At 42.5% G+C, this 24,116-nt stretch overlaps 2 protein-coding genes across 3 annotated transcripts in view; both read left to right on the top strand.

Annotated features, from left to right (window-relative positions):
- Window positions 1-21,544, top strand: part of LOC104591822 (Sterile alpha motif (SAM) domain-containing protein) — a 37,785-nt gene extending 16,241 nt beyond the window's left edge. For both annotated transcript variants that reach the window (XR_734322.3, XM_010250868.3), the window contains exon 2: window positions 21,115-21,544. The gene's annotated coding sequence lies outside the window, so the exon portion shown is untranslated. The remainder of the gene's footprint in view (window positions 1-21,114) is intronic.
- On the top strand, window positions 10,175-11,637 carry LOC148791967 (uncharacterized). Its single transcript, XM_088903035.1, has 2 exons — window positions 10,175-10,869; window positions 10,923-11,637. Exons 1-2 carry the CDS (start codon window positions 10,175-10,177, stop codon window positions 11,635-11,637), a joined length of 1,410 nt encoding a protein of 469 aa, XP_088759161.1.
- Window positions 21,545-24,116: the final 2,572 nt, after the last annotated feature.

Below are 24,116 nucleotides of genomic sequence, written 5' to 3' on the forward strand. Positions count from 1 at the left end.
CTAACTGTGAGATTAGAGGTAAGCCATTTGAATCTTTTCAATTCTCCCCTAAAAGACCATGCTACTGTCTCTGGTTCTTTCAGCCACCCAGTTACCACTCTAGAGTCACCTTCAATGATCAACCTCCTAAAGTTCAGTTCTTTAGCAATCTGTGCTCCCTGTAGAGCAGCTTGTACCTCTGCACTAATTGCATCCCCCACACCAATTGGGCCCGAGAATAAGGCCACAACCTGTCTCCTCTTCATTCCTAAAGACACCCCCAATGCCAGAGGGTCCAGGATTGCCAATGCTGCTGCCATCAAAATTCAACTTTATGAAACCTTTCTTCTGGTGGCTTCCAATCTACAACAGGTTTATCCTTAACCGAAGAAGAATGTGCAACAGATACCCAGTTTCTCTGTATGTCATCAAGGGAGTAAAGTGAGAATAAATCTAAAGATTTGGCCCAGCTTATAGCCCTCACTAGCAGACATTCCCAAACAGTCTCTACATCCCTTTATTTATCATTAAAAATTCTGTTATTTCTTTCCTCCCAAACTGTCCATACTAGAGCAGCCGTAACACATCTCCATAGAATTCTACATCTTCTCTTAGGCCACCTAAAAGTTGTAGGGTCGAAAAGGCCCCCAGTTTGTAGAGGCCTCACCCACCTACCCCCAAAAAGATCAAAAACTTTTTCCCAAAGGTTTACAACAAATGGGCAAGAAATTAAAAGATGGTAACAACTCTCTCCATTTGCTTTGCAAAGGAAACACCAGCTTGGGGAGATGCAGAGGTTAGGTCTTTTCTTTTGCAATGTATCCAGTGTGTTTAATTTACCAAGGGAGGCTTCCCAACATAGGGCTAGAAGGGTCCAAGCATAACATTGTCTAGGGTCTTGATCAACGAAGCAGCTTGGTCAATTTCAGAATCTCTTAGTTCTCTTCTGAAACCCAAATTCCAACTGAATCTAGAGGATTGGGAGAAAGAAACAAATCTAAGAATGGGTTGACTTTTAAAAAGGGAGAGGGAAAACAAAGATGGATAGAGATCCTTAAGGGTGGAATTACCAATCCAGGTGTCTTCCCAAAAGAGAATCTTGTCACCAGTACACACATCATACCTGATAAGACTGAGGAATTGGGGAAGAATACTGTGAATAGCCTTCCACAGAGAGTTTAGAGTAGCCCGCCGAGACACTCCAACATCCCAACCATTTTTTGCATAACCATGAATACTTCCCAGCACCTTATGCCAACGCCTCTCTCTAATGGCCATCTCCAAAGCCATTTGCCAATAAAGCTTCATTCTTCTTCCCTATATTGCCTAACCCTAAGCCCCCTTGCTCTTTACTTCTACCAGGCTCCCACAAGAAGTCCCTCATGATCTTCTCAACTTTCATTACCTCTCCTTGTGGCATTTTGAATACTTAGAGAAAGAGCACTGGAAGGTTAGTTAAAGGAGATTTAATCAGAGTGATATGACCCCTTAGAGACACATGATTCCTCTTCCAAGCTAACAATTTCTTAGTGCATCTTTCAAGAATTGGACTCCAAAAGCTTCCTTCCCGAGGGTTGTCTCCTAATGGCATACCTAGATATTTCAAAGGCTTCTGCTACCCCAGTCTTCACCTCCTCTACCAAGTTTAGTCGCACTACGCAATTCTTTTCAAAGTTAATCTTCAAATTAGAGACAAATTCAAACAGTTTGATCACCTGCTTCAAATTACTTGCCCTTTGAGGATCAGCACTTTCACAAAATATAATTGTATCATCAGCAAATTGCAAGTGTGTGACAACTATGCTCTCTCTTCCAACCCTCCTGCCTTTAACCAGTCCCAAGTAATCAGCTCTTACAATAAGACTACTGAACACCTCAGCTACCAAGGTAAATAGGAAAGGAGAAAGGGGATCCCCTTGCCTCAAACCTCTTGTTGTTGGGAAAAAGTCTCTAACCACTCCATTAACAAGGACTGAATAGTGACAAGTCCTCAAGCAACCCTTGATTCAACCATACCATCTCTCCCCAAACCCAAATTTTTTCAAGGTGTCCAAGAGGAAAGACCAGTCAACCATATCATAAGCTTCCTCCAAGTCCAATTTACACACAAAACCTTTCTTTTCCCTTTTCTTAAAATACTCTACGCATTCATTATCTATCAAAACTTGATCTGTGATCTGTCTACCTTGAATGAACGTGCCTTGGGAGTGGCTTATCAAACCAGGAAGGACTTGCTTTAATCTTAAGGACAACACTTTGGCCAAGATTTTATTGATGCTTGTTACCGGGCTGATTGGTCTGAAATCTCTCGGCTGATTGGCCCCTCCCTTAGGAATCAAGGCTAAGAAAGTTGAATTTTTCCCGGACTAATAAAGTGTTCCCTAGCGAACTCCTCAAAGATAGCCAAAAGGTCCACTTTAATTATCTCCCAACAGTCCTGATAAACGGCCATAGTGAAACCATCCGGTCCCAGAGCTTTAGATCTGTTCATTGAAAACACAGCTCCCCTTATCTCCTCCAAGTCAAAATCCCTTTCCAACACTCTTGCCAAATCCAGACTCAATCTTGGCCAATCCAGTCCCTTCCAGAGTAGCACTCACACCTTTGTCTTTTACAAACTGATTTGAAATGAGCCACAGAACAATTAGCAATTTCTTCTTGATCAACCAAAGTTTCTCTGTTTACTTCTAATTTCTCTACAATTTTTTTCTTTCTTTTTCCATTAGCAAGTGCATGGAAAAATTTTGTATTCCCATCCCTCTCTTTGATCCAAAGGTGCCTAGATTTCTGCCTCCAGATTTCTTCCCTCAACAAAATTTCTTCCAAATATTTTTTAAACGACCATCTGACACTCTTATCTTCTTCATTTATTGATCCTTGGCTTTCTTTAGCATCCAAAAGCTCAATTTGAGAAGTTACCAATAATTTCCTCTTCTCTACTCTTCCAAAATGGTCTCTGTTCCACTCTTTGATTTCACATTTAAGCCTTTGTAGCTTCCTATGAAAAAGTGCACCTTTCCACCTAGCTATCTGGGGTCTTAGGAGGGGTGGACTGGATACAGACCTAACCTTTGGCATTGTTTAGCACAAAGTGGCCGTTCACAGACTTGAACCTATATTTCTGAACTCTTAAATCCTCAATTCTATGATGAATCACAGGTATAGTTGTGCAGAGCTGGGGACCAAGTGTAGTACGCCCTTTTTCGTTTTCTCTTATTTTTCATCAGTTTGGCCACTTGGTGGACAATCCTGCATCAGTTTGATCTCTTAAGGTGGGCATTACTGTTAACACATCCAATTGAAGGCAATGAAGAAAATATAGATAGGTCTTTTGGAGGAGCAGTCATGTGGAGATTGTCCATCTCCACCATTTCTTGGATATCTTTGGTTTTCTGAGTTCGAGCAAATATGATCTTGGTTATTTGGTATACAGAATTAAGAGAGGTAAAGTCCTTGGCTTATAGAGGCCCTAGGATGGGAAGGAGTGAAAAAGGGAGTCTTTTTTAGGAGGTCAGAGGTCCTGGCTGATTGTACTGGTTCTATCCATTTTATATGCTTCCTCTTTTTCTTTGTTTTGGTCATTGTTTTTTGCATCGTTCCTCTCTCATTACTCAAATAGAAAGCAGTCCATTTACTTCATATCATAAATAAAATTCCTTTGATATGTTGCTGATAAAACATGTTGGTTATTTTGTTCTATTGCTAAGCTGTTTGGTTCATTGGAAGCATGGTTTGAAATATTGATACGATACACCCGATATGGGGTGTATTGTATTGTTATCAGAAGGCACTGATATGGGATATGCTACAGCTAGAGGATAATCAGTCGTATGTATCAGTCCGATACACCACCACATCGATGTGCATCGTATAGTATTGGCCAATGCGGTGTGATATGCATCGATATGGAGGCGTATCGAACAAGAAGCATTTTTGACTCCCTATCTGAGAAAAGAGGCACTGGCGTGATTTGAACCCAAGTTACCCAATGCTCAACACTATTCGTCCTTAACCACTAAGGCACCTTTCATAATGAATGAAATAAATTAACTTTTATTAAGTTTAATGTCCACATGTAATCCAAATAAATGACATTTTATTCAACAACTCCAACTTCATATACTAATAGAATAAATAATCTTTCAAATCCACATAATCAAAAAATGATTTTTAATCTCAAGAAATTTATACAAAAAAATGTTAATAATTATTTTACTAAAAATTTTATAAATTTGCACATGATATGTACTTTAAAAGTTTTATAAATTATTTATTAATATTTTAATTTGCATTAATTAACAATGCTTATTATTTACAAAATATTTGAGAATATAATATAAATTGAATCTATCAAATCTACTAATCTACATTTATTATATCAAAAAATTGATTTTATATTTTAGAGAATTAAAGAAATAAAGATATATTAATAATGGAATAATTATTTTAGTAATTAAAAATTATGAATTTTCATATGGTATGTATCTTTGAAGTTTTGATAGATTTGATATATTTTAAGTTAAGATTATATATTTTTTGTAAATTATTAATTGATACAAAAAAAAAATATTGTTTACCAAACATTTGAGAACTAAATTTTTAGTTGACCTTTTTGTTGATGTTAAAAATAAAAAATAGCGAAACATAAAATAATTGATATAATAATTCAAATATAATAGTTGTATGTGTTTTGTGCCTAGGACTTTAGTAGAAAATAAAATAACGGCTTTGTGCATGCATTAATTTGTAAAAATCTATATAATGTGTTTTGGACTCTTGATTGATTATCATCAATAAAATTGTATGATATCTATGCATCACACTATATTAATTGTAACATATTTCTTCATATATATCGTTAAAGTATACATTTCCTACGTGTTTATACATTATTTGTGGCTATTTTGACATTAAATTTAGTGTTATTAATATATTTATGGAATTTGTATGCATTTTCCTAGCGTATCCAAGCATTTCCATTTTTTTTGTTTGTATCCATGTGTTTTCAAAGTGCATCCGTTTTCGTATCCAAGTTGTTTGATATGATACCCGATACTGATACTTTGATCTTTGGTTGGAAGACAACCATTTTGGAAGTGGGATAAGTGCTTCTGAGTTCATGATTTCCTTTTGCCCACAAATCTCTGGGTTTCTTGCAAGATCTTTTTATCATTGTGTTTTCTTGTAGGATTTTGGTGTTTCTATCTCAATTTGTTGGTTCTATGCAATATATCTTGGATTTATTCCTGTTCTTGTGGATTCTGTCCTCTCTGAATTTTTCATTTAATTTATTAATTGTTTCTTCCCAGATATGCACAGAATTCCAAAAATAAGAAATTTATTTTATTTAACTTGTTTTCCTGGTGACATTCTGCCCTTCTTTTCATGACATGTTCCTATAACTTCTTACTTGATCTTTATGTTTCTATTCATGACATTTTTTTCTCCCTTCTTGTTCAAATAATGTAACTGAAGGTATTTACTGTATTGAATAACTGAAACCATTTGGATTGAGGTAAGGACCCAATAAGATTATAAGAATTGCTGAATAAATTATTTTGTTCTGCAGTGCAAGTAATGGTATTTTTCTAACGAAGTTATAGGTTTAGCCCTGGAGTCTAGAACCTAAAAATGCAGGAATAAGGATTGAATTACCATAATGGATGGATTGGTCTTTAAGTCTACATGACTGCATCATTGAAATGTGACCGGTATTGTAGCAATTACAAATGTGATGCCTTTTGAACTGGCCAACTGGGGGTCATGAAATGGAGCAGGTTGTTATGAGATCCAGACCTGCTTGATACCTGCCCTGAACCGCACCAGTGAATCCGTTAAAATTTATGCTGGGTATGAATTCCATCTTGTATCCATTATATGTAGGATCCATTCTGAATGCATTATGGATCCATTATACTTAAACCAATATTAAGATACAGCTTGAAGGTGCGCCAACAGGCTCAGTTGGTAAGTTCTGTGGCTAGTTTAACGGAGACTTTGGGGTTGAATCCTGTGTTCACTAGGGTTGGATGGTTCTGGGTATGACTATATGGGTGACTGGATACCCCCGTCATATAGCCTAATGAAGTAAAAAAAAAAAAGAGAATAATCCTGCTGAGAGCAGATCCATATTCATTTCTGTTTCTCATGTTGACATGAATAATATGATTTTATGGTTGACTCCATCCTAGATTGGACTCGTTTCATGCCATAATCTGTATGTACTTGAAAGGATCTCATAGCACAACTATACGTGGCCTATCTAGTGTTTACTATGTGCTATTGACTTGGATATGGATTGTCAGATCATTCAATTGATCACTTAGAGAACACAAATTGGCCTATCAAACTGTCAAATTGCAAATTCATTCGAATTGTTCACTTGGTCAATTGGTCAAGGCTTGATTAACCATTGTTTTTATTATTAAAATTTGAAATCATAAAAGACTTATAGGTATGTATTGCAATGCCCTAATGGCCCACCAACTACAGACCAAATTTCATTGGAAGTCTCTGGTTTAATAGATGTGCAGGAAAAGAAATGGAATTGGCAGGCTTCAGAGGTAATTTTTTATATTCTGTAATTTAAAAGATATCAATTAAATCATATTTTTAAAGGAAAAGTGATGGACCCTCAGGTATTTGAACAATTTATAAAGAACAGAAGGGAAGAAATTTCTATTACTCGAAGAAGGAAGAGTGGGAGAACAAATTTGGTCAAGGCTTGATTAACCATTGTTTTTATTATTAAAATTTGAAATCATAAAAGACTTATAGGTATGTATTGCAATGCCCTAATGGCCCACCAACTACAGACCAAATTTCATTGGAAGTCTCTGGTTTAATAGATGTGCAGGAAAAGAAATGGAATTGGCAGGCTTCAGAGGTAATTTTTTATATTCTGTAATTTAAAAGATATCAATCAAATCATATTTTTAAAGGAAAAGTGATGGACCCTCAGGTATTTGAACAATTTATAAAGAACAGAAGGGAAGAAATTTCTATTACTCGAAGAAGGAAGAGTGGGAGAACAAATTTATAGTAGAGGCAGGGACGAAGAATGTTGAATGGAGGAGAGTTGCAGATTATTTAATATTGAACCTGAAACTGAAGCATGAGTTTATTGTGACTCCCTTTGATAAATGTAAAGCTGTAGTTGGTTTTGGGGAGAACAGAGTAGACCTCTCGGCTGTCAATTTCCAGACTGATCTAGGGACTGCCACAGCATTCAAATGGAATCCCCTCTCTAATGCCAAGAACTTCTCGATTGAAGATGGGGTTCTGATAAGGATAATAGGGCTGCCATTCCATCTGTGGAGGCAAAAAGTTGCAGAGGCCATTGCAGTGATGTGTGAAGGGAGATTGGATGGTGCTTACTGGGGGGACCTCCACTCTGCGGCTATTCTTCTCAGTGGAGTGAGGCCTGAAGATATACCAAGAAAGGTGGAGATTAAGGAATCCTGGGCCTTCTGGGACTGGGGGAGTTTTCGGAAATGAGGCTGGGATTATTTTTGCTATGTTCTTTGGCCCTATTGGTGAGGGTGACTCTCTTAGGGCAGAGATTTTAGCAGCTTTGGAAGGAATCAAAAGAGCAAGAGAATTAAACATTCGGTGCTTGATCATTGAAGGGGACTCAGAGGTGGTAATTAGGTGGTTGAAGGAAGACAACGATGGTTTGTGGAGCTACAGAAATGAAAAGAAAAAAATTAAATGGCTGAGTAGGGATATTGAGGCGAAGTATAGTTGGATGAAGAGAAGTGCTAATTCCATGGCTGATGGGTTAGCCAAGCAAGGGGTGCTTAAGGATTCTTTGTTTTGGGCCACTTTTTAGCTTTCCTTCTTGTTCCTTGTTGTGGGGGAGTTGAGATATTTTACCTCCCCTCTCTTGTACTCAAAGTTTCACAATTTTTATAATCTAATAAAACATTCTGTTATTGATAAAAAAAAAGATTAGAGTGGAGGGAGTTTTCGTGTCAGTCTGGTTGGCTTCCTCCATTGAAGCAAGCTTGTGGAAGGAAGCAAGAATGGAGGGAGGAGAACAGGTGGAGGAAGCAGTTGTACGTGGAGGAAGCAGATTGGAAGTCTCAAAAAAATCTGAGTCTTACACTAAAATGGGCCAACAACTTTTGGGGAGTCATAAAAACAAGGGTTTTTTGGAAAGTCAGAGGCTTAAAACACAAGTAACCCCTCTGACATGCAGCATGTCTTTTTCACAGGTGGTTGGGAACAATGCCATGAAAAGTTTTAAGGTTGGGGAGGGGAGTAAAGAAGAGGCGAGTTTTAAGAAGCCAGCTTTTGGGCCAACAAAGAAACTGGGTGAACTGGGGGTGAGTCAAAATGGTGGGCCTAATATTCAGGTGGGGTCAGACAAGAATGTTGAGCCTGTGGACCCTCTTATTTCTCCTGGGCCAAGGGAGAGAAAATCTTATTCAGTTGGGCCCAATTTTGAGGCCATTTCTAAGAAGCCAAGGTCACATGATCACTTAAGTCCACACGTGACCATAGGGAGGTCACATGGTCACCTAAGTCCACACGTGACCACAGGCAGGTCACATGGTTACTTAAGTCCACATGTGACATGGAGGTCACATGATCACTTAATGCAACACATGAACAGTGGGAGGGAACCTCTGATAGACGATGTTAGCCGTCTATCATCTTCATCATCGAGTTCTTCTGCTCGTTCTCGAAAGGGAGGGTAGAGTCAACACTCAAGCTGCTCCCTGCAGTGGATTCTAGTGAAGAACTTGAATCAGCTATCGCCTGAGAGGCGGAATCCAAGAAGCATTAAGCGGTCTGTGTTAGAAAGGCTAGAATCTGGCGTTTGGCCTGGAGAAGAAAGTAGTAGTGATGAGGACTTTGAGTCAGATGGAGCCTCGAGTCTAGGTAGTCTCGATCCATGCACAAGACAGAACTTGATAGAAATAGGAAGCTTGAATACAAAGGTTTTTTTCTTAGAAGAAGAGGGGGCTGTTGCAGACTATTCCAAGGAAGAAAGAAGTACAGGAGGCGCTGCAAATGCTAGACAACTCCGTCTATCTCAAGCTAAGGAAGTCAACGTAATCTCTCAGGGCTCTTGGGATTTAAATGGAAAAACTCAACCCTCTCTATTGAACTTGGATAAGGATGAACCAGAAAGGGGAGTATTGGAGTCGGGTCTTCAAGGGAGTAAGTTAGATGTTGCTGTTAACTTTACCATGAACACTTTACAAAAGTTCCCTTGTAAGGAAATGACGCCAGACTCGGTCGTCTTTGGCAAACAGTCCAGTCCTAGCTTCTCGAATGCTCTCCCTAACCAATCAGGTATGATTGTCAGTTTATTTGTGGATACTAACCAGTGCGATATGCCTGAAACAGATGTACCAGCATCCCATCCAGAATGTACGACAAAAGTATGCTTAGAGATGGAAGAAGGGAGAGTTGGGGAAGGCAATCTTGAAGAAAAGAGTAAAGAATTAGATGAAGCTTGGAAACTGATTCGCACAGAGTTTGAGTTAAACAAAATGAAGAATATATGGATGGGTTCAATGAAGTGGTCATGGGTAGGGGAAAGGAAGGGGATGACCCTGTTAGAGGAGAACTTCAGACCTCATTAGTGGAGGTTTTTGGTGAGGGAGATCAGGCTGATGCAAGGGCTGAAAGGAGTGAACAGGTGGAAACATTCAATAAGAGGAGGGAGGAAAAAGAGAAAAAAGAAAAGAAAAAAAGGTCAGAGGTGGAAAGATTAATTTGTGACATAGAAGGGAACTTAGAGTTTAGTGGTAGAGGAGATAGGAGAAAGGGATTGAAATAAGGAGTTGTGGTTTAAGGTTGAGGGTGTTCTATTGGTTTGTGCCTATGAGGATAGTTAGCTGGAATGTTAGGGGTTTAGGGAGTGCAAGGAAAAGGAGGGTGATTAAGGACTTACTTAAAGGGAAAGGCCTGACATTGTTATGTTGCAAGAAACAAAGTTGTCAGGGCTGGATAGAAGATGGGTGAGGAGTGTGTGGAGGTCTAGAGGAGTAGGATGGATTTCAGCCCCATCTTGGGGAGCCTCAGGGGGGGATTGTCACACTTTGGAAAGATGATGATGTAGAGGTAGTGGAGGAAAATAGGGAGATTCTCAGTTTCCATCAAATTTAAGAATGTAGAGGATGACTTCACTTGGGTGTTAACTAATGTCTACGGTCCCAATAATTATAGAGAAAGGAATGACATGTGGGAGGAACTGTATGCAATTCAAGGTTTATGGGAAGGTCCATGGTGTTTGGGAGGGGATTTTAATGTGATAAGATTTTCTGAAGAAACTAATAACTCCCAACAAACTATCACAACTAGCATGAGAAAGTTTAATAGCTTTATTGCTGATTGTGAGTTAAAGGAGATCCCACTAGTGCAAGCTCGATTTACTTGGTCTAACTTACAGGAAGTGCCCTTGTGGTCGAAGTTGGATAGATTTATCTTTAATGTTGACTGGGAGAACTATTGGGGAAACTTGGTGTCTAGAGCTTTGCCTAGGGTGACCCTGGATGATTGTCCTATAAGAATAGGTGTGGAAGATTTTATCAGTGGACCTAGACCCTTTAGGTTTGAAAACATGTGGCTAACCCACCCGGATTTTGTGAATAAAGTAAAATTTTGGTGGAATGAGGAATTGAGGGGGACAAAATGGAAAGGGGTAAGATTTCACAAGAAACTACAGAGGATAAGAGCCAAAATAAAGGTTTGGAATAAGGAACATTTTGGAAGACTTGAGGAGCAAAAAGTGAATCTAATCTCTAGGATAGAAGAGTTGGATGAAAGAGAGGCTCAATCTAGAATGGAGGAGGGGGAGAGAGTTCCGAGGGGACAGTTGAAGGACCTAGAAGAGGTCCTACTGAGGGAAGAAATAAGTTGGAGGCAGAAATCGAGGCATAGATGGATTAAGGAAGGTGATGGGAATACTAAGTTTTTTCATGATGTAGCAAATGGGAGGAGGAGAAAAAAATTGTGTCTAAGTTAAGAGGTAGGGGGGAGGAATTCACTAACCGGGATGATATTGCTAGGAAGTTTGTGGAACATTTCAAATCGATTTATAGAAGACCCTTGGAAGGGAGGAGGGAAATTGAAGGGATTGATTGGTCAAGGTTGGAGGAAGATCAGGTTAGGTGGTTGGAAAGAAACTTTGAGGAAGAAGAGATTAGGAAGGCGGTGTTTTTGATGGACAGGTCCAAAGCTCTAGGACCAGATGGTTTTACAATGGCTTTTTACCAGGATTGTTGGGAGGTGATAAAAGATGATCTTTGTGGGGTTTTTAATGAGTTTGCAGAGAAGCATATAGTCAATCGAGGCATTAGTTCCACATTCTTGGCCCTAGTTCCAAAGAAAGCTGATGCTCTCCATCCTAAAGATTTTAGGCCAATTATTTTGGTGACTAGTATTTATAAAATTCTGTTCAAGGTCTTGTCTTTAAGGATTAAAGAAATCCTCCCCTCCATTATTAGTCAGGCTCAAGGGACTTTTATCCAAGGGCGTCAAATAATTGATCAGATTTTGATTGCCAATGAATGTGTGGAAGAGATGAAGAGGTCCAAGCAGAGAGGCTTTGTTTGTAAGCTTGATATGGAGAAAGCCTATGATTTGGTGGACTGGCAGTTCCTACTAGAGGTTTTGAGGAAGTGTGGGTTTGGGGAAAGATAGTGTAGTTGGATGACTGGTTGTGTTAGCTCTTGTCACTATTCCATCCTAGTAAACGGGGTGGTGAGGGATTTTTTTCCAGCTAGTAGGGGAATCAGACAAGGGGACCCACTTTCACCCTTCCTCTGTACCTTGGTAGCTGATGTGTTTAGTCGAATTATCACTAGGGCTGATAGGGAAAATGTGATAAGGGGTTGGAGAGTAGGCACAAACCGAATTCTAGTCACTCACCTTCAGTTTGCAGATGACTTGATGATCTTCTGTGAGGGAGGTTTCAGTGAGAAGGTGGAAAATTTGAAAGAATTGATTACAGTTTTTGAAGGAGGTTGAGGCGATTGCGGGCTGTCTTGAGTGCTCCATTCCTTCCTGGCCTTTGTCTTAGGGCTTCCGTTGGGAGCAAACCCTAGGGAGAATAGGTTTTGGACCCCGGTCTTGGAGAAGATAGAAAAGAGACTAGCCGTTTGGAAGAAAAATTATCTCTTTGGGTGGGGGGATCACTTTGATAAAAGCTACCCTCATGAATCTACCTACCTATTATCTCTCTATCTTTAGGATACCGTCTAGGGAAGCGAAGAAGTTGGAAAAATTGATGAGAGATTTTCTGTGGGAACTGAGAGAAGGTAAAAAAGACCATTTAATTAAGTGGGGGGTTGTGGGTAGAAGCAAAGAGGAGGGAGGATTAGGGCTCGGGAATGAACTCAGCTCTGTTAGGGAAGTGGTTGTGGAGATGGCCTTTGGAGCAGGATTGACTCTGGCACGAAGTAGTGAAGAGTATTCATGGATGTTCAGAGAGTGGTTGGGATGCTGGTGCATCAAGGAGGGCTAACCTAGCCACACCTTGGAAAGCAATTCACAAAGTTCTTCCACAGTTCCAAAGGGTCTTTTTCTTGTGGTTCCTTTTTCTAAGTTCCTCTGCCAATCTCCCTCTCATCAGAGTTTCCCTTTCAAAGAAGTCTGGTGTAGGCTGGTCCCCCCCAAGGTTATGGCTTTGTGTTGGGAAGTGTGGCATGGTAAAGTAAACATGATGGACAACCTACAAAAGAAAGTACCCGTCCTTTGTATTTCACCAAACTGGTGCATTCTTTGCAGATCTCATGGTGAGGATTGTAATCATCTATTTTTATCTTGTAGTGTCACTACAGAGCTCTGGGCTTGGCTTCTATCTTTGTTTGGGTCTAGTTGGGATATGCTAGTAGAAGTAAGCACAATCTTTAACCCTTCTTTCTTCTCTTGGCCCCATAAAAGAGGAAGGAAAATGTGGAGATGCTCACGAGCAGCATTGTTATGGACAGTATGGGAAGAAAGGAATGCCAGAATCTTCCAAGAAAAAGGAAGTAGTCAAACCTTAAAGGACTGCATTTTGTCCAGGTCTTTACATTGGTTAAAGACTCTAGAATTATTTAACCATTTTACTTTTACTGATTGTTGGAAGGATTGGAAGTTGGTAGCAAGCTGTTCCTCCTACAAGGGAAGGGCAGTGACTAGCTGGGTCCCCCCTCCTCTTGGTTCTTTGAAGCTGAATTTTGATGGGAGTAGCTAGGGTAACCCGGGTCCCTCTGGGATGGGAGGTGATGGAGGATGATTTGACCCGACCTCTTGAGACAATGACACGTGGACCTGACTCGGCACGAGCAAACGACTCAGCACTGTAGCCTGACTGCGACTAAGTAACGAGCTTGCAGGATAGCTCGCTACGTCATAGCTCGCTAAAGGGGCAACTCGCTACATCATAGCTCGCTAAAGGGGCAACTCGCTACATCATAGCTCGCTATAAGGGGAGCTCGCTACAACGCGAGCTCGAGGTCCCCCGAGCTACTGAAAGGGAATACTCAAAGACAAGTCTATCCCAGCTAGCGAGCTAGAATAACCAGCTCGCTCCAACACTTAGACGGGAAAACTGCCCCAAAGACAACCTTGAGAAGGGTCACCTCGAAGTACTCCTAGGAGCTTGTGACAGGATAGCTCGCTACGCGACAGGATATCTCGCGGCTAAGCGACGCAGTGCTTTCAAGAAGCTTCTATCTGACAAGACCGTACCTGTCAGACTACGCCACGTCTCCTGATCGACGGCGCAGTCCCTGCCAGTTCAACAGACTGCACCCACGTCTCTCGACAGATGGTGGCGTGCCTGTCCTCCCGTGATGTGTCACTCACCCGATTGGGTAGTACCCTGCAACGGTCACCTGCACAGCCCTGGCAGGTAACGGCTGCGACAGAAGCCCAGTGGCGGTTACGCCCGATTTGACAAGAACGCCTATATAAGAGTTCCCTAGTTAAAGGGAATCTCTCTCTCGAACATCAGAGATCCTATCTGAAAACTTACTTGCTCTCGAGCTAATCTTGAGAACTTAGTGATCCAGCGTGACCTACGCTCTTAGCCTCTTTACACTCTTTGCTTTCTCCCCCAGCGTTCTAACTTAAGCTTCGGAGTATTCCCGCCGGGCAAATCCCGGGAATCCTTCATCTTCTTCCTCTCAGGTGCCATCCGTTGCCAGGTAGGAGCCAGTCAGCAGCCAGCTAGGAGTGCCCGGATCGTGCCGCATCATTTGGCGCCGTCTGTGGGAAACGCTTCAAAAAGCCTTCCTCTAAGCTTTTACAGTTTCCTTTTCTGAAAACTCAGCATTCATGGCTTCCTCTAGCAACGCCGGACGTGGTGCCAGCCAGAACGCTTCTGGGGAGCAGCCCCAACTTCCTACTGTCTGTATTGGGCAATTCACCGTCCCCCTCTCCGTGGACGGAGTCCCTAGTTTGAACGTGCCCCTCACTGTGGCACCCGCGGTTGCTCCACTCCCTTCCACAGTTGGAGCAACCTTTGCTGAACCCTCGGTTGTGCCGCCAGCGGCCAACCCGAACCAGTTGGAGGACTTAATGCAGTGCATGCGAGCCATGCAAGCTCAAATGCAACAATTTCAACAATTCCGACTCTATCAACAAGTGCTGCACCAGGTTTCCCAATACCAGTATCAGTAGCAGTTTCTTTCTTTGCCTCAGGCCCAACCGTCGCTTCCCCCTCTGCATCCGGCCACGAAGCAGACCAAGCCCTCCCGTCGGAGCGAACGACCTCACCGGGGAGAGGCCTCCCAGGCCCAGGATCCCGCCAAGAGTCAAGCCTCTTCCCATAGCCAGAAGGAGAGGCCAGCCACCCCCGCCTCACAGTCTGAGGGCAGGTCGGGGGCCTCCCAGCCAACCAAGCCCGTATCGCCCCGGCCTTCGCGGTTCGAGCTCCCACTCTCAGAGAATCTGTTCGAGGTTCTGGCCGCAGATTGTAGGCAGGGGCCCTTCAGTTTAGAGCCGCCACCAGCAGTCTAAGCCCGTCGAGCTTGGCAACACTGAAGCATCAATTACCAACGCCGAGCCAGCGAAGCAGCAGCGAAGACGCCGGCGAGCTCGCCGAACATCTACCCGAGTCTCTCCCAAGCTCAAAGGAAAAGAGGAGGTATGCTCAGGTGAAGTGAAAGCTACCCCTCTCCTCAGTTTCTTTCTCATTGTCTCCAGAACTCCTTGCTGTCCCCATGCCAAGGGACTTCAAGCTCCCTCCACTAGACAAGTATGACGGATCCTTCGATCTAAATGATTACGTGGATGCCTTCCAGTCCCAGATGCACCTGGCAAGAGCCAGTGAATCCTGCATGTGCGTGGCCTTTTCCACCACCTTTAAAGGGGTAGCCCGCACATGGTACCGTAACCTCGCGCCTGGTTCGATAAGAAGCTGGGCGCAGTTCGTGCAAGTTTTCACTTCCCACTTCGTCACCAGCAAAAGGTGCCCGAGAACTCAGGAAAGCCTCCTCGACATGGTTCAAAAGGAAGGGGAGTCCATTTGGAGTTACATCAAGCGGTTCAACGACGCTTGTTTACAGATACCCGACCTGGATCCCGCAGTTCACCTCACCGCAGCCAAGTGAGGTATCACCCACAAAGAGTTCAAGTGGCATGTAGTTGTCAATCAACCCAAGACCGTGACCGAGTTCCTTAAGCTCGCAGATCGGTTCATAGGGACGGAGGAGGAAATCTACCAGAAGGGCGAGCAAGCCCTTGAGAAAAGGAAGAGGGAACCAAAGCCCCCATCTCAGGGAGACAGCAGGAAGAAGGACCAAGCTCGGGGGCCAAAGCCAAATCAGCCTTTCCGAGCTCCAGCAGTAGAAAGGGACTATACACCCCTCAACGCGAAGCGGGCCGAGATCCTCATGGCGATCAAGGATGCTCCGTACGTGAAGTGACCACCTCGACTGAAGGCGGACCCTAATGTTAGAAATAAAAATATGTACTATAGCTTTCATAAAGATCACGGTCATAGCACCGAAAGTTGTAAAAATCTCCGCGATGAGATAGAAGCTCATCCGTCGCGGATATTTGCGAAATTTTGTACAAAGTAATAATAATAAAATAATAAAGTAGGTCGGTAAGGAGAGTAGAGTAGAGATGCTCCCGAGTCCAGCAGACAAGCGGAACAGCCGCAAAAGTAGCCTCCGAAGAGAGACCAGTTCGGGGGACCATCCACGTCATAGTTGGAGGCTCGATTGTGGCGGGCTGTACCTCAGCTGGAGCTCGCGCATCAGCTCGCGAAGCCGCCAGGGAAGAGCAGAACCTCCCAAAGCGGCCAAGGTTGGAAGACCCTTTCTTAACATAAGATGACGCGCGCGGGGTCCACTACCCCCATGATGACGCGCTCGTCATAAAGGTGAAGATCAACGACTTCAAAGTCAGACGCGTCCTTGTCGACTCAGGCAGCTCGACGGACATCCTCTTCAAAGCAGCCTTCGACCAACTGCATCTCCAGGAGAGCGACCTAAAGCCCGTGAGCACTCTCCTGGTAGGAGCCAGTCAGGGCTTCGCGGTATACCATAGAGATGCCTTAAACGCTAAGGGATAGCCCGGGATAACGATTACCGAAAAATCCTACTTCAGGTATGCAGCTCTAATAGCTCGAGTGATGAGATCGCTTTGGCAAAAAATAAAAGAGCACACCATACTTAGAAGAAAAAGAGAAATTTCATTGCCATTCCAAAAAAAAAAAACCGAGCTAAACAGCTCGAGAAAGTTCAACAAGGGATAAAAAAGGGCACAACCGCCCAAGAAGATCTTTGAAGACCGGGTTCTGGCACTTGGGAACCACCAGTGATAAGTCAAAAGAACAGAAAAACAGAGCCGCCAGCCTTAGGGGTCCACCTCGTCCTCATCCTCCGGGGAGTCAGGCTCTTCCTCCTCCGCCTGGTCTGCCGTCTCGGGAGCCAGGCCTTTCATGGTGATGCCGTCAAGGTTGAGCCTAGAGAACTTCTTTCGGACCAACCAGCGACAAAGCTTGAATCCGGAGCGGTACGAGCTCGAGCCATACTCCACTTGGAGGTCGTGATACTCCTGGGAGTCCTTGAAGTCCCAAACTGCCTTCCCCCGCTCGGCCTCCACCATGGTGTCGAAGTTTCGAGTTCGGTCCAGAAGTGTAGACTCCAAGTCTCGAACTTGTTGGCGAAGGAGCTCCCTCTCCGCTGCCACCCTCGACGACTCCTCCCTGTAGTGCGCGCTCTCCTCGGAAAGCCTGGCGATCGGCTCTTCCGCCCAGCCACGATGTAGTCATTGACCCCCTCCCAGTTCCCTTCCGGGAACTGCGAGTAGGGGAATGAGCGGGAAGGACCAGGAGGAATTACCCCCTTGCCTTGGGAGCTCGCCCTCCTCGAGGCCACCCTCTCCGGCGCCTCCTTCAGATGGGGCCGATGGAACTTCAGGCAGTGGAGAAACAAGGTCTGGCTCAGTAGACTCGAACTCAGTGCCCCCAGAAGTGGGAGTTTGGTCGGGACGCGACCTCTTCTTCTTACGCTTCTAGTTGCTGGAGAGAAGGCGGCGCACGTCAACACTAGACATGATGGCTGCCAAAAAACCACAAGGTATTAGTCCAGTAAAAAAGGAAATATATGTATACACATGATATATTTACAGGGCACTACGCGACCTAAAAGGCAACCTACCCGGACTCAGGCCAGCTTGCGCGAGCTTCTCCTCGGTAAAGTAATCTGAACAGAGAAGGCCTACAGCTGCCTAGGACAGCAGCGTTTTCCGAGTTTCAGAGTCCAACTCAGCCCCGGGGTCCTGGATGGTGCCCCTCCAAGAAGTTGGGAAGGGCCACCCACCCCTCGGGGTTACGGACCACAAAATAGTCCCACTTCCAGGCGGGAACCCTGTTCGGCAGGCCGTGCAAAAGCTTAAAGCCGCGGCGGGGAGAAAAGTAATAAGAACGCCTTTCCGGAGGTGCTCTGGGAGTGGCATTCTTAATACAGAGAATGGAAGAAAAAAATATCAAGGTCAAGGGGGAGGCAATACTCATAGCACAAGGAAATGGTCCCAACCACATTCCGGATGGCGTTGGGATGGAGCTGGTCAATGGTGACGTTAAAATAATTCAACACCTCCACTATTAGGGGGTGTGGGGGAAAACGCAGGCCAACCTCGAGTTATTCTTGGAAAATCACTATATCATTGGGACCATGCTCCCAAGGAAAGTTACCAGAGGGGAGACCGTTGATAAGGTCCCCGGGAAGGTGAAAATGGCAGGCTAGAGATCTGAGCCTCCCCATCGTCATAGAGGAGGGACCGAAGGTGTCGGGCTCTCTGCCCCGAGAGGTAGAAGCCACATCGCCGGAGGTCTCCCCAGCCTCCAGAGCCTGCTCCCAAGCTCCCCTCGAGCTCGAGGGGGTGTCGTCGTCCTGGTCACCGTCCCGGGGATAAACGTGGTACGAATACCTAGACATGATTGACAGAATGAATGACTCACAGGAAAGATGAAACGGTGTGAATAGAAGAGCTCAGGCAGACTAGATGGATGTGCGACCTTAGAATCCGAAGACAACAAGTTAGCGTGAAAGAAAATGAGGCCTGGGGGCCCTCCTATTTATAGCCACTGTGCCCCTAGACCAACGGCCCAGATTGAGGCAAATCTAACGGTTCGTAGTCAAGTTGAGCGCACGTCTTCTGAAACCGAAATGTGACTAGCTGCACGTCTCCCATGATTGAGGTAATGACGGCTGCACGACATCCAGAGTTAAGAGCCGCTTCGGCACATTTCTCGGCATTCGAAGTGTCAGAATCTCTTGACTTTTGCGCACGCATTTAATGCGAATAGTCAATCAAATTTGAACTTCGGTCAAATCCACCTGTCCCACTTCATGAACTCCTCACGCTAAGGTAGCACTCTTAGCCCGAGGAGTGGGGGGCAATTGATGGAGGATGATTTGGCCCGACCCCTTGAGACAATGACACGTGGACCTGACTCGGCACGAGCAAACAACTCAGCACCGTAGCCTGACTACGACTAAGTAACGAGCCTGCAGGACAGCTCGCTACGTCATAGCTCGCTGTAGGGGCAGCTCGCTACACCATAGCTCGCTATAAGGGGAGCTCGCTACAACGCGAGCTCGAGGTCCCCCGAGCTACTGAAAGGGAACACTCCAAGACAAGTCTATCCTAGCTCGCGAGCTAGGATAACCAGCTCGCTCCAACACTTGGGCAAGAAAACTGCCCCAAAGACAACCTTGAGAAGGGTCACCTCGAAGTACTCCTAGGAGCTCGCTACAAAGTAGATCGTGACAGGATAGCTCGCTACGCGACAGGATAGCTCACGGCTAAGCGACGCGATGCTTTCAGGAAGCTTCTATCTGACAAGACCGTACCTGTCAGACTGCGCCACGTCTCCTGATCGACGGCGCAGTCCCTGCCAGTTCAACAGACTGCACCCACGTCTCTCGACAGATGGTGGCATGCCTGTCCTCCCGGGATGTGTCACTCACCCGATTGGGTAGTACCCTGCAGCAGTCACCTACACAGCTCTGGCAGGTAACGACTGCGACAGAAGTCCAGTGGCGTTTACGCCCGATTTGACAAGAATGCCTATATAAGAGCTCCCTAGTTAAAGGGAAACTCTCTCTCGAACATCAGAGATCCTATCTGAAAACTTACTTGTTCTCGAGCTAATCTTGAGAACTTAGTGATCCAGCGCGACCTACGCTCTTAGCCTCTTCACACTCTTTGCTTTCTCCCCCAGCATTCTAACTTAAGCTTCGGAGTATTCCCGCCAGGCAAATCCCCCGGGAATCCTTCATCTTCTTCCTCTCAGGTGTCGTCCGTTGCCAGCTAGGAGCCAGTCAGCAGCTAGCTAGGAGTGCCCGGATCGTGCCGCATCAGGAGGTGTACTGAGGAATGAGGCTGGAGAGGTTGTCTTAATCTACTCTTGCCCTTCAGGAGTTGGGAACTCTATCTGGGTAGAACTGCTAGCTGCAATACAAGGAATACTTCTTGCAAAAGAAGTGGGCGTGGAGGAGCTTCTGATTGAAGGAGACTCTAAGACAGTGGTGGACTGGTTAAATAATCCGGAGGATGTCACTTGGGGCTACAAAATAGAGTTAAAAAGAAATTCAAATGGCTGACAAGAAATATGTCTATAACAGTACAATGGGTTGGGAGATCAGCTAATGCTTTTGCTGGTGTCTTGGCAAAGCAAGGGATAAATAGGGAAACATTGTTCTGGGCACAATTGTAACTTTTGTTTTAATTTCAACATTCATGTTTTCTCTGTTGTAGTTTGTGTATTTGCTGTTTGGAGAGGCTGCTCCTCGCGCCTCTAAGGGGATCTTCTTGTATCTATTCATTATTTTAATGGATTTGCTTGGTTAGGGAGTCCTAATGGGAAATTTTCTCTGAAGTGTTTTATTTTTAATCAATGGTGATGTAGAAGGGCTTCAATACATTGTATTATCAAGGGTTAGAGATTGAAAATACCTCCTTTTCTCTGATAGGTTTTATTTTTAATCAATGGTGATGTAGAAGGGCTTCAATACATTGTATTATCAAGGGTTAGAGATTGAAAATACCTCCTTTTCTCTGATAGGTTTTATTTTTAATCAATGGTGATGTAGAAGGGCTTCAATACATTGTATTATCAAGGGATGTGCTTAATGGTGTGGACATCAGGGTAGATAGGATCTGTGTCAAGAAGCAAGGGAAACTTTTGGATCATATTTTATTTGACTGTCATTTTATTAGAGCCGTCCTGTTTGCTTTCCCTTGGGGAATTAGAGTTCACCAATGTTTTATTTGGTAACTGATTTTGTTAAGATTAGTCTAGATTTGCTAGCCAATGGATTGGATAAAGAGGAGCTTCTTGCATGGTTAGCTTGTCTTATAATACATTTGGGAAGCTCGCAATGTTATTATTTTTCAGGGTACTAAAAGAAATCCAGACTGGATTCTTCGTCGTCACACTCTGAGTGTTTTTAAGGGCTTCTCAGGAGTTAGGAAGACTAAATGTTACAGTTAATGAGAATATTAGCAAGTCTTCTATTCCTCAAAAATATTTTTGTTTGCTTAGTTAGAATGTGACAATAGTAAGGAATATATAAAATATTATTCAATATAATGCAGGTATATGTAATCATACTTCAGGATCACATGGTTTTATTTGGTTTACTAATTCTGGTGTCTTCACTGTGGCTGCAGGGGAATTTGTTTCGTATTTCTCAAGGTATAATTCAGTTGGAGCTGTTGGCTATGGTTAATGCCTTGTCTTTTTCAAAGGAGCAGGAATGGGAAAGGCTTGAGATTCAATCAGACTCCCTGTTACCTATTAAAGCAATTGCTGGAGAAACTGGTTGCATTCCATGGGGATGTTTAGATATTGTTGATGGTATCAAGTTTTTTTAGCACAATTTTTGGATATAGTTAGTTTTGTGCATATATCCAGATTGTCTAACTAAGTAGTTCATTTTGTTGCTCAGAAGGCAAAATCTTTTACTGTTAAACAGTTGTGGCAAGGTAATCAATCCTTCACCCTGGTTAATGGACAAATTATGTAATATTTCTTTGACTGGTAACCTAGTTAATATGAAGTTCTATCTATCTATAAAAAATATATATAGGTGTTTATGCACACATGCCTATATATATAAACCTGAAAGCTATGTATGTATGCACACATTAATAAAACTGAAATCTATACTACCCACTTTTTTTTCATAAGTGTGAATAAGGTGGTGGAAGTCGCGTTCCCAATTTGAAGAATTTTACACCCTCTTAGAGTTTGAAGTTTCTCACAGATGCTCAACCTGAACGGCTGAACCCGCCCAAATTGCAGCCCTAACCGCTAATTAATTTTTTATTTTCTTAATTAAAGATTTATTTTTTATGGGCTACGAGATCTGTAGCACACAAATTGCGCACATAACAGGTCAAGCTACCCGATCACAAGTATACATGGCAACAGAATTCTGTTGCAACCAAGGTTCAAAATATCGATACGCCCAATATGCCAGCGGGGATGTATTGGGCGATATCGATAATTTTTTTTTTAATTTTTTTTTCAAAGCTGGTTCAGAGGGGCCGGTTTAAGGCTCTTTCACCCCCTGAACCGGTCAGAATCCTGATACACCCTTTGTAGGATTGTGTCAGAGAGCTCCCGGAATGATACGTATCATCCGATACGGGCTGATAAGTGTCGATACTTTGAACCTTGGTTGCAACTCTCTGTACGCTACAAATATGATGTATCAGACTCAGACTAGGCGTGATCCTATTCAATTTCAGACTGGGTTTGGCCTGGCCCATCATCACCTCTACATCAGAAATCCTACTTCAACCATTACCAAAAGAATAAAAAAAAGACATGCAAAGTTACTGCTGGTGATGCCAATCAATTGACCCTAAAGCTCAGTTTGGAAGGAGTACAAGTACAAATATGCAGAATGAGAAACACTGTATTTTCTATTATTTTGCATGTATTTGTACTCTTTCCAAACTGAGACTAAAGAAAAGAAAAAGACATGCAAGGTCGCTGTTGGTGATGCCAATCTTTTGGTGAAGTGTTCGTCAAAGTAGGTTCAAAGGATAAAAAATGTAATTTTAAGAAATGTATCAGGGTAAGCTTTGGATATGCATGGATAGTGAGAAAAAAAAGGATATGATACATGGATATAATGAGAAAACTTTTTTAAAGTCCCAAAAGTTGCATCGATGACATGGAATTTAGGTTTTAGATAACTATGAATGAGGTATATGAATTTATAACAGAATGTATATACTTAAATAATTTTTGTTAGTATGAATTACCAAGAAATAATTGGGAAATGTTGAATCATGATAGAAACCAAGATATGCATGTAAACCTGATTGAGTTGATCCTTTGAAAATTAATATAAATATTATTAACATTTCTAATTATATAAATTTTAATAATTAATTGTTTCTTAAAATTTGTTTATAGGCATGCATTAAGAAGAAAAATATTTTAAATTAAAATCTCGAACTAATATTGTTCCAGTCTTTATGGTAGTAGTGAAGTGTGCATGGTGCTAAATTTGTTGTTTCTCAACTTATATATATCAAAGTTCAAATCTCCCTTTTGCTTAGATTATTGGATATAATATAAGAATTGAATAAGGAATTTAAGTACCCATTTGGGAGGGTTTTCATGCAGTGGCTTTTGGCATTGCAAGGTGGGCCTCATAGAGAGCCTAGAAATTATGTTTGGTGAAAAACCTTGAAAACTCCAATATGCTTTGGTTTAGGGGTGTCAACTATATCCGAAAATCCAATTTCGAATTCAAGATTTGATATAATCGAATTGAATTCGGATAATCCGAATATGTAACCGGTCGAATAACCTGATTTGATTCGATAAATATTCAAATTCGACCTATTATTTAATTCTTATATATAACATATGAAATATTTTAATGTTTTATATAATTTATATATGTAATAATTAAATTACACAACTAATTTATATATTTATATAAATAAAATATTTATTTTATATATTTATTAATTACTTAAAATAATTAATTGGTTCAAATTAAATCAGATCAAATATTTGAATATTAATTTTTAATATCCATCAGATGTTAAATCGAATTTGGGTATTAGAATTTTCTAATCGGATTCGAATTCGAATATTATCTGGTTTGATTTGAACTTGATCTGTTTACACTCCTACTTTGGTTTAGTCATCAAATGGACTTCCTGGTGAAGCTAGTGGCTTTAGTAGCTTCTTCAATTCAAATCTAGTTTGAGAAACCCGGTGAAAGTAGCTCAATCTAAGCTGAACCCCTCCCAAATGAACTGTAAGAGTAGTTGAGAAGAGAGATAATGAGAAAGGAGGTAATAGGAAAGAGTTGGGGTTAATGAGAGAATATGAGTGAATTAGGTAAACAAATTTGAATTTAATAGTCCTAAAAATGGGGACGTATCGGCTGATAGCTTAAAAAACCGATACATATCGGTTGATACCTTAAACCTCAGTTTAATCATAGAAAAGAATGATAATATTGATTTCCACTTCTGTGTGACAGTCAATTGGAGACAGCAGCCGGTCTTGTGTAGATACCGGATCAAGTTGGTACAACTTTTGTTTTTTTTTTTTTTATCAGTGAAGTTGGTACAACTTTTTGTTGTGAGCAGATCCGAGTCATTGAATAAGCACGCAACGCAGGGGATGTTTGGATCAT

The sequence above is a fragment of the Nelumbo nucifera genome, chromosome 4 (genome assembly GCF_055504915.1).
Source record: "Nelumbo nucifera cultivar China Antique chromosome 4, China Antique-T2T, whole genome shotgun sequence".
Lineage (NCBI taxonomy): Eukaryota > Viridiplantae > Streptophyta > Magnoliopsida > Proteales > Nelumbonaceae > Nelumbo > Nelumbo nucifera.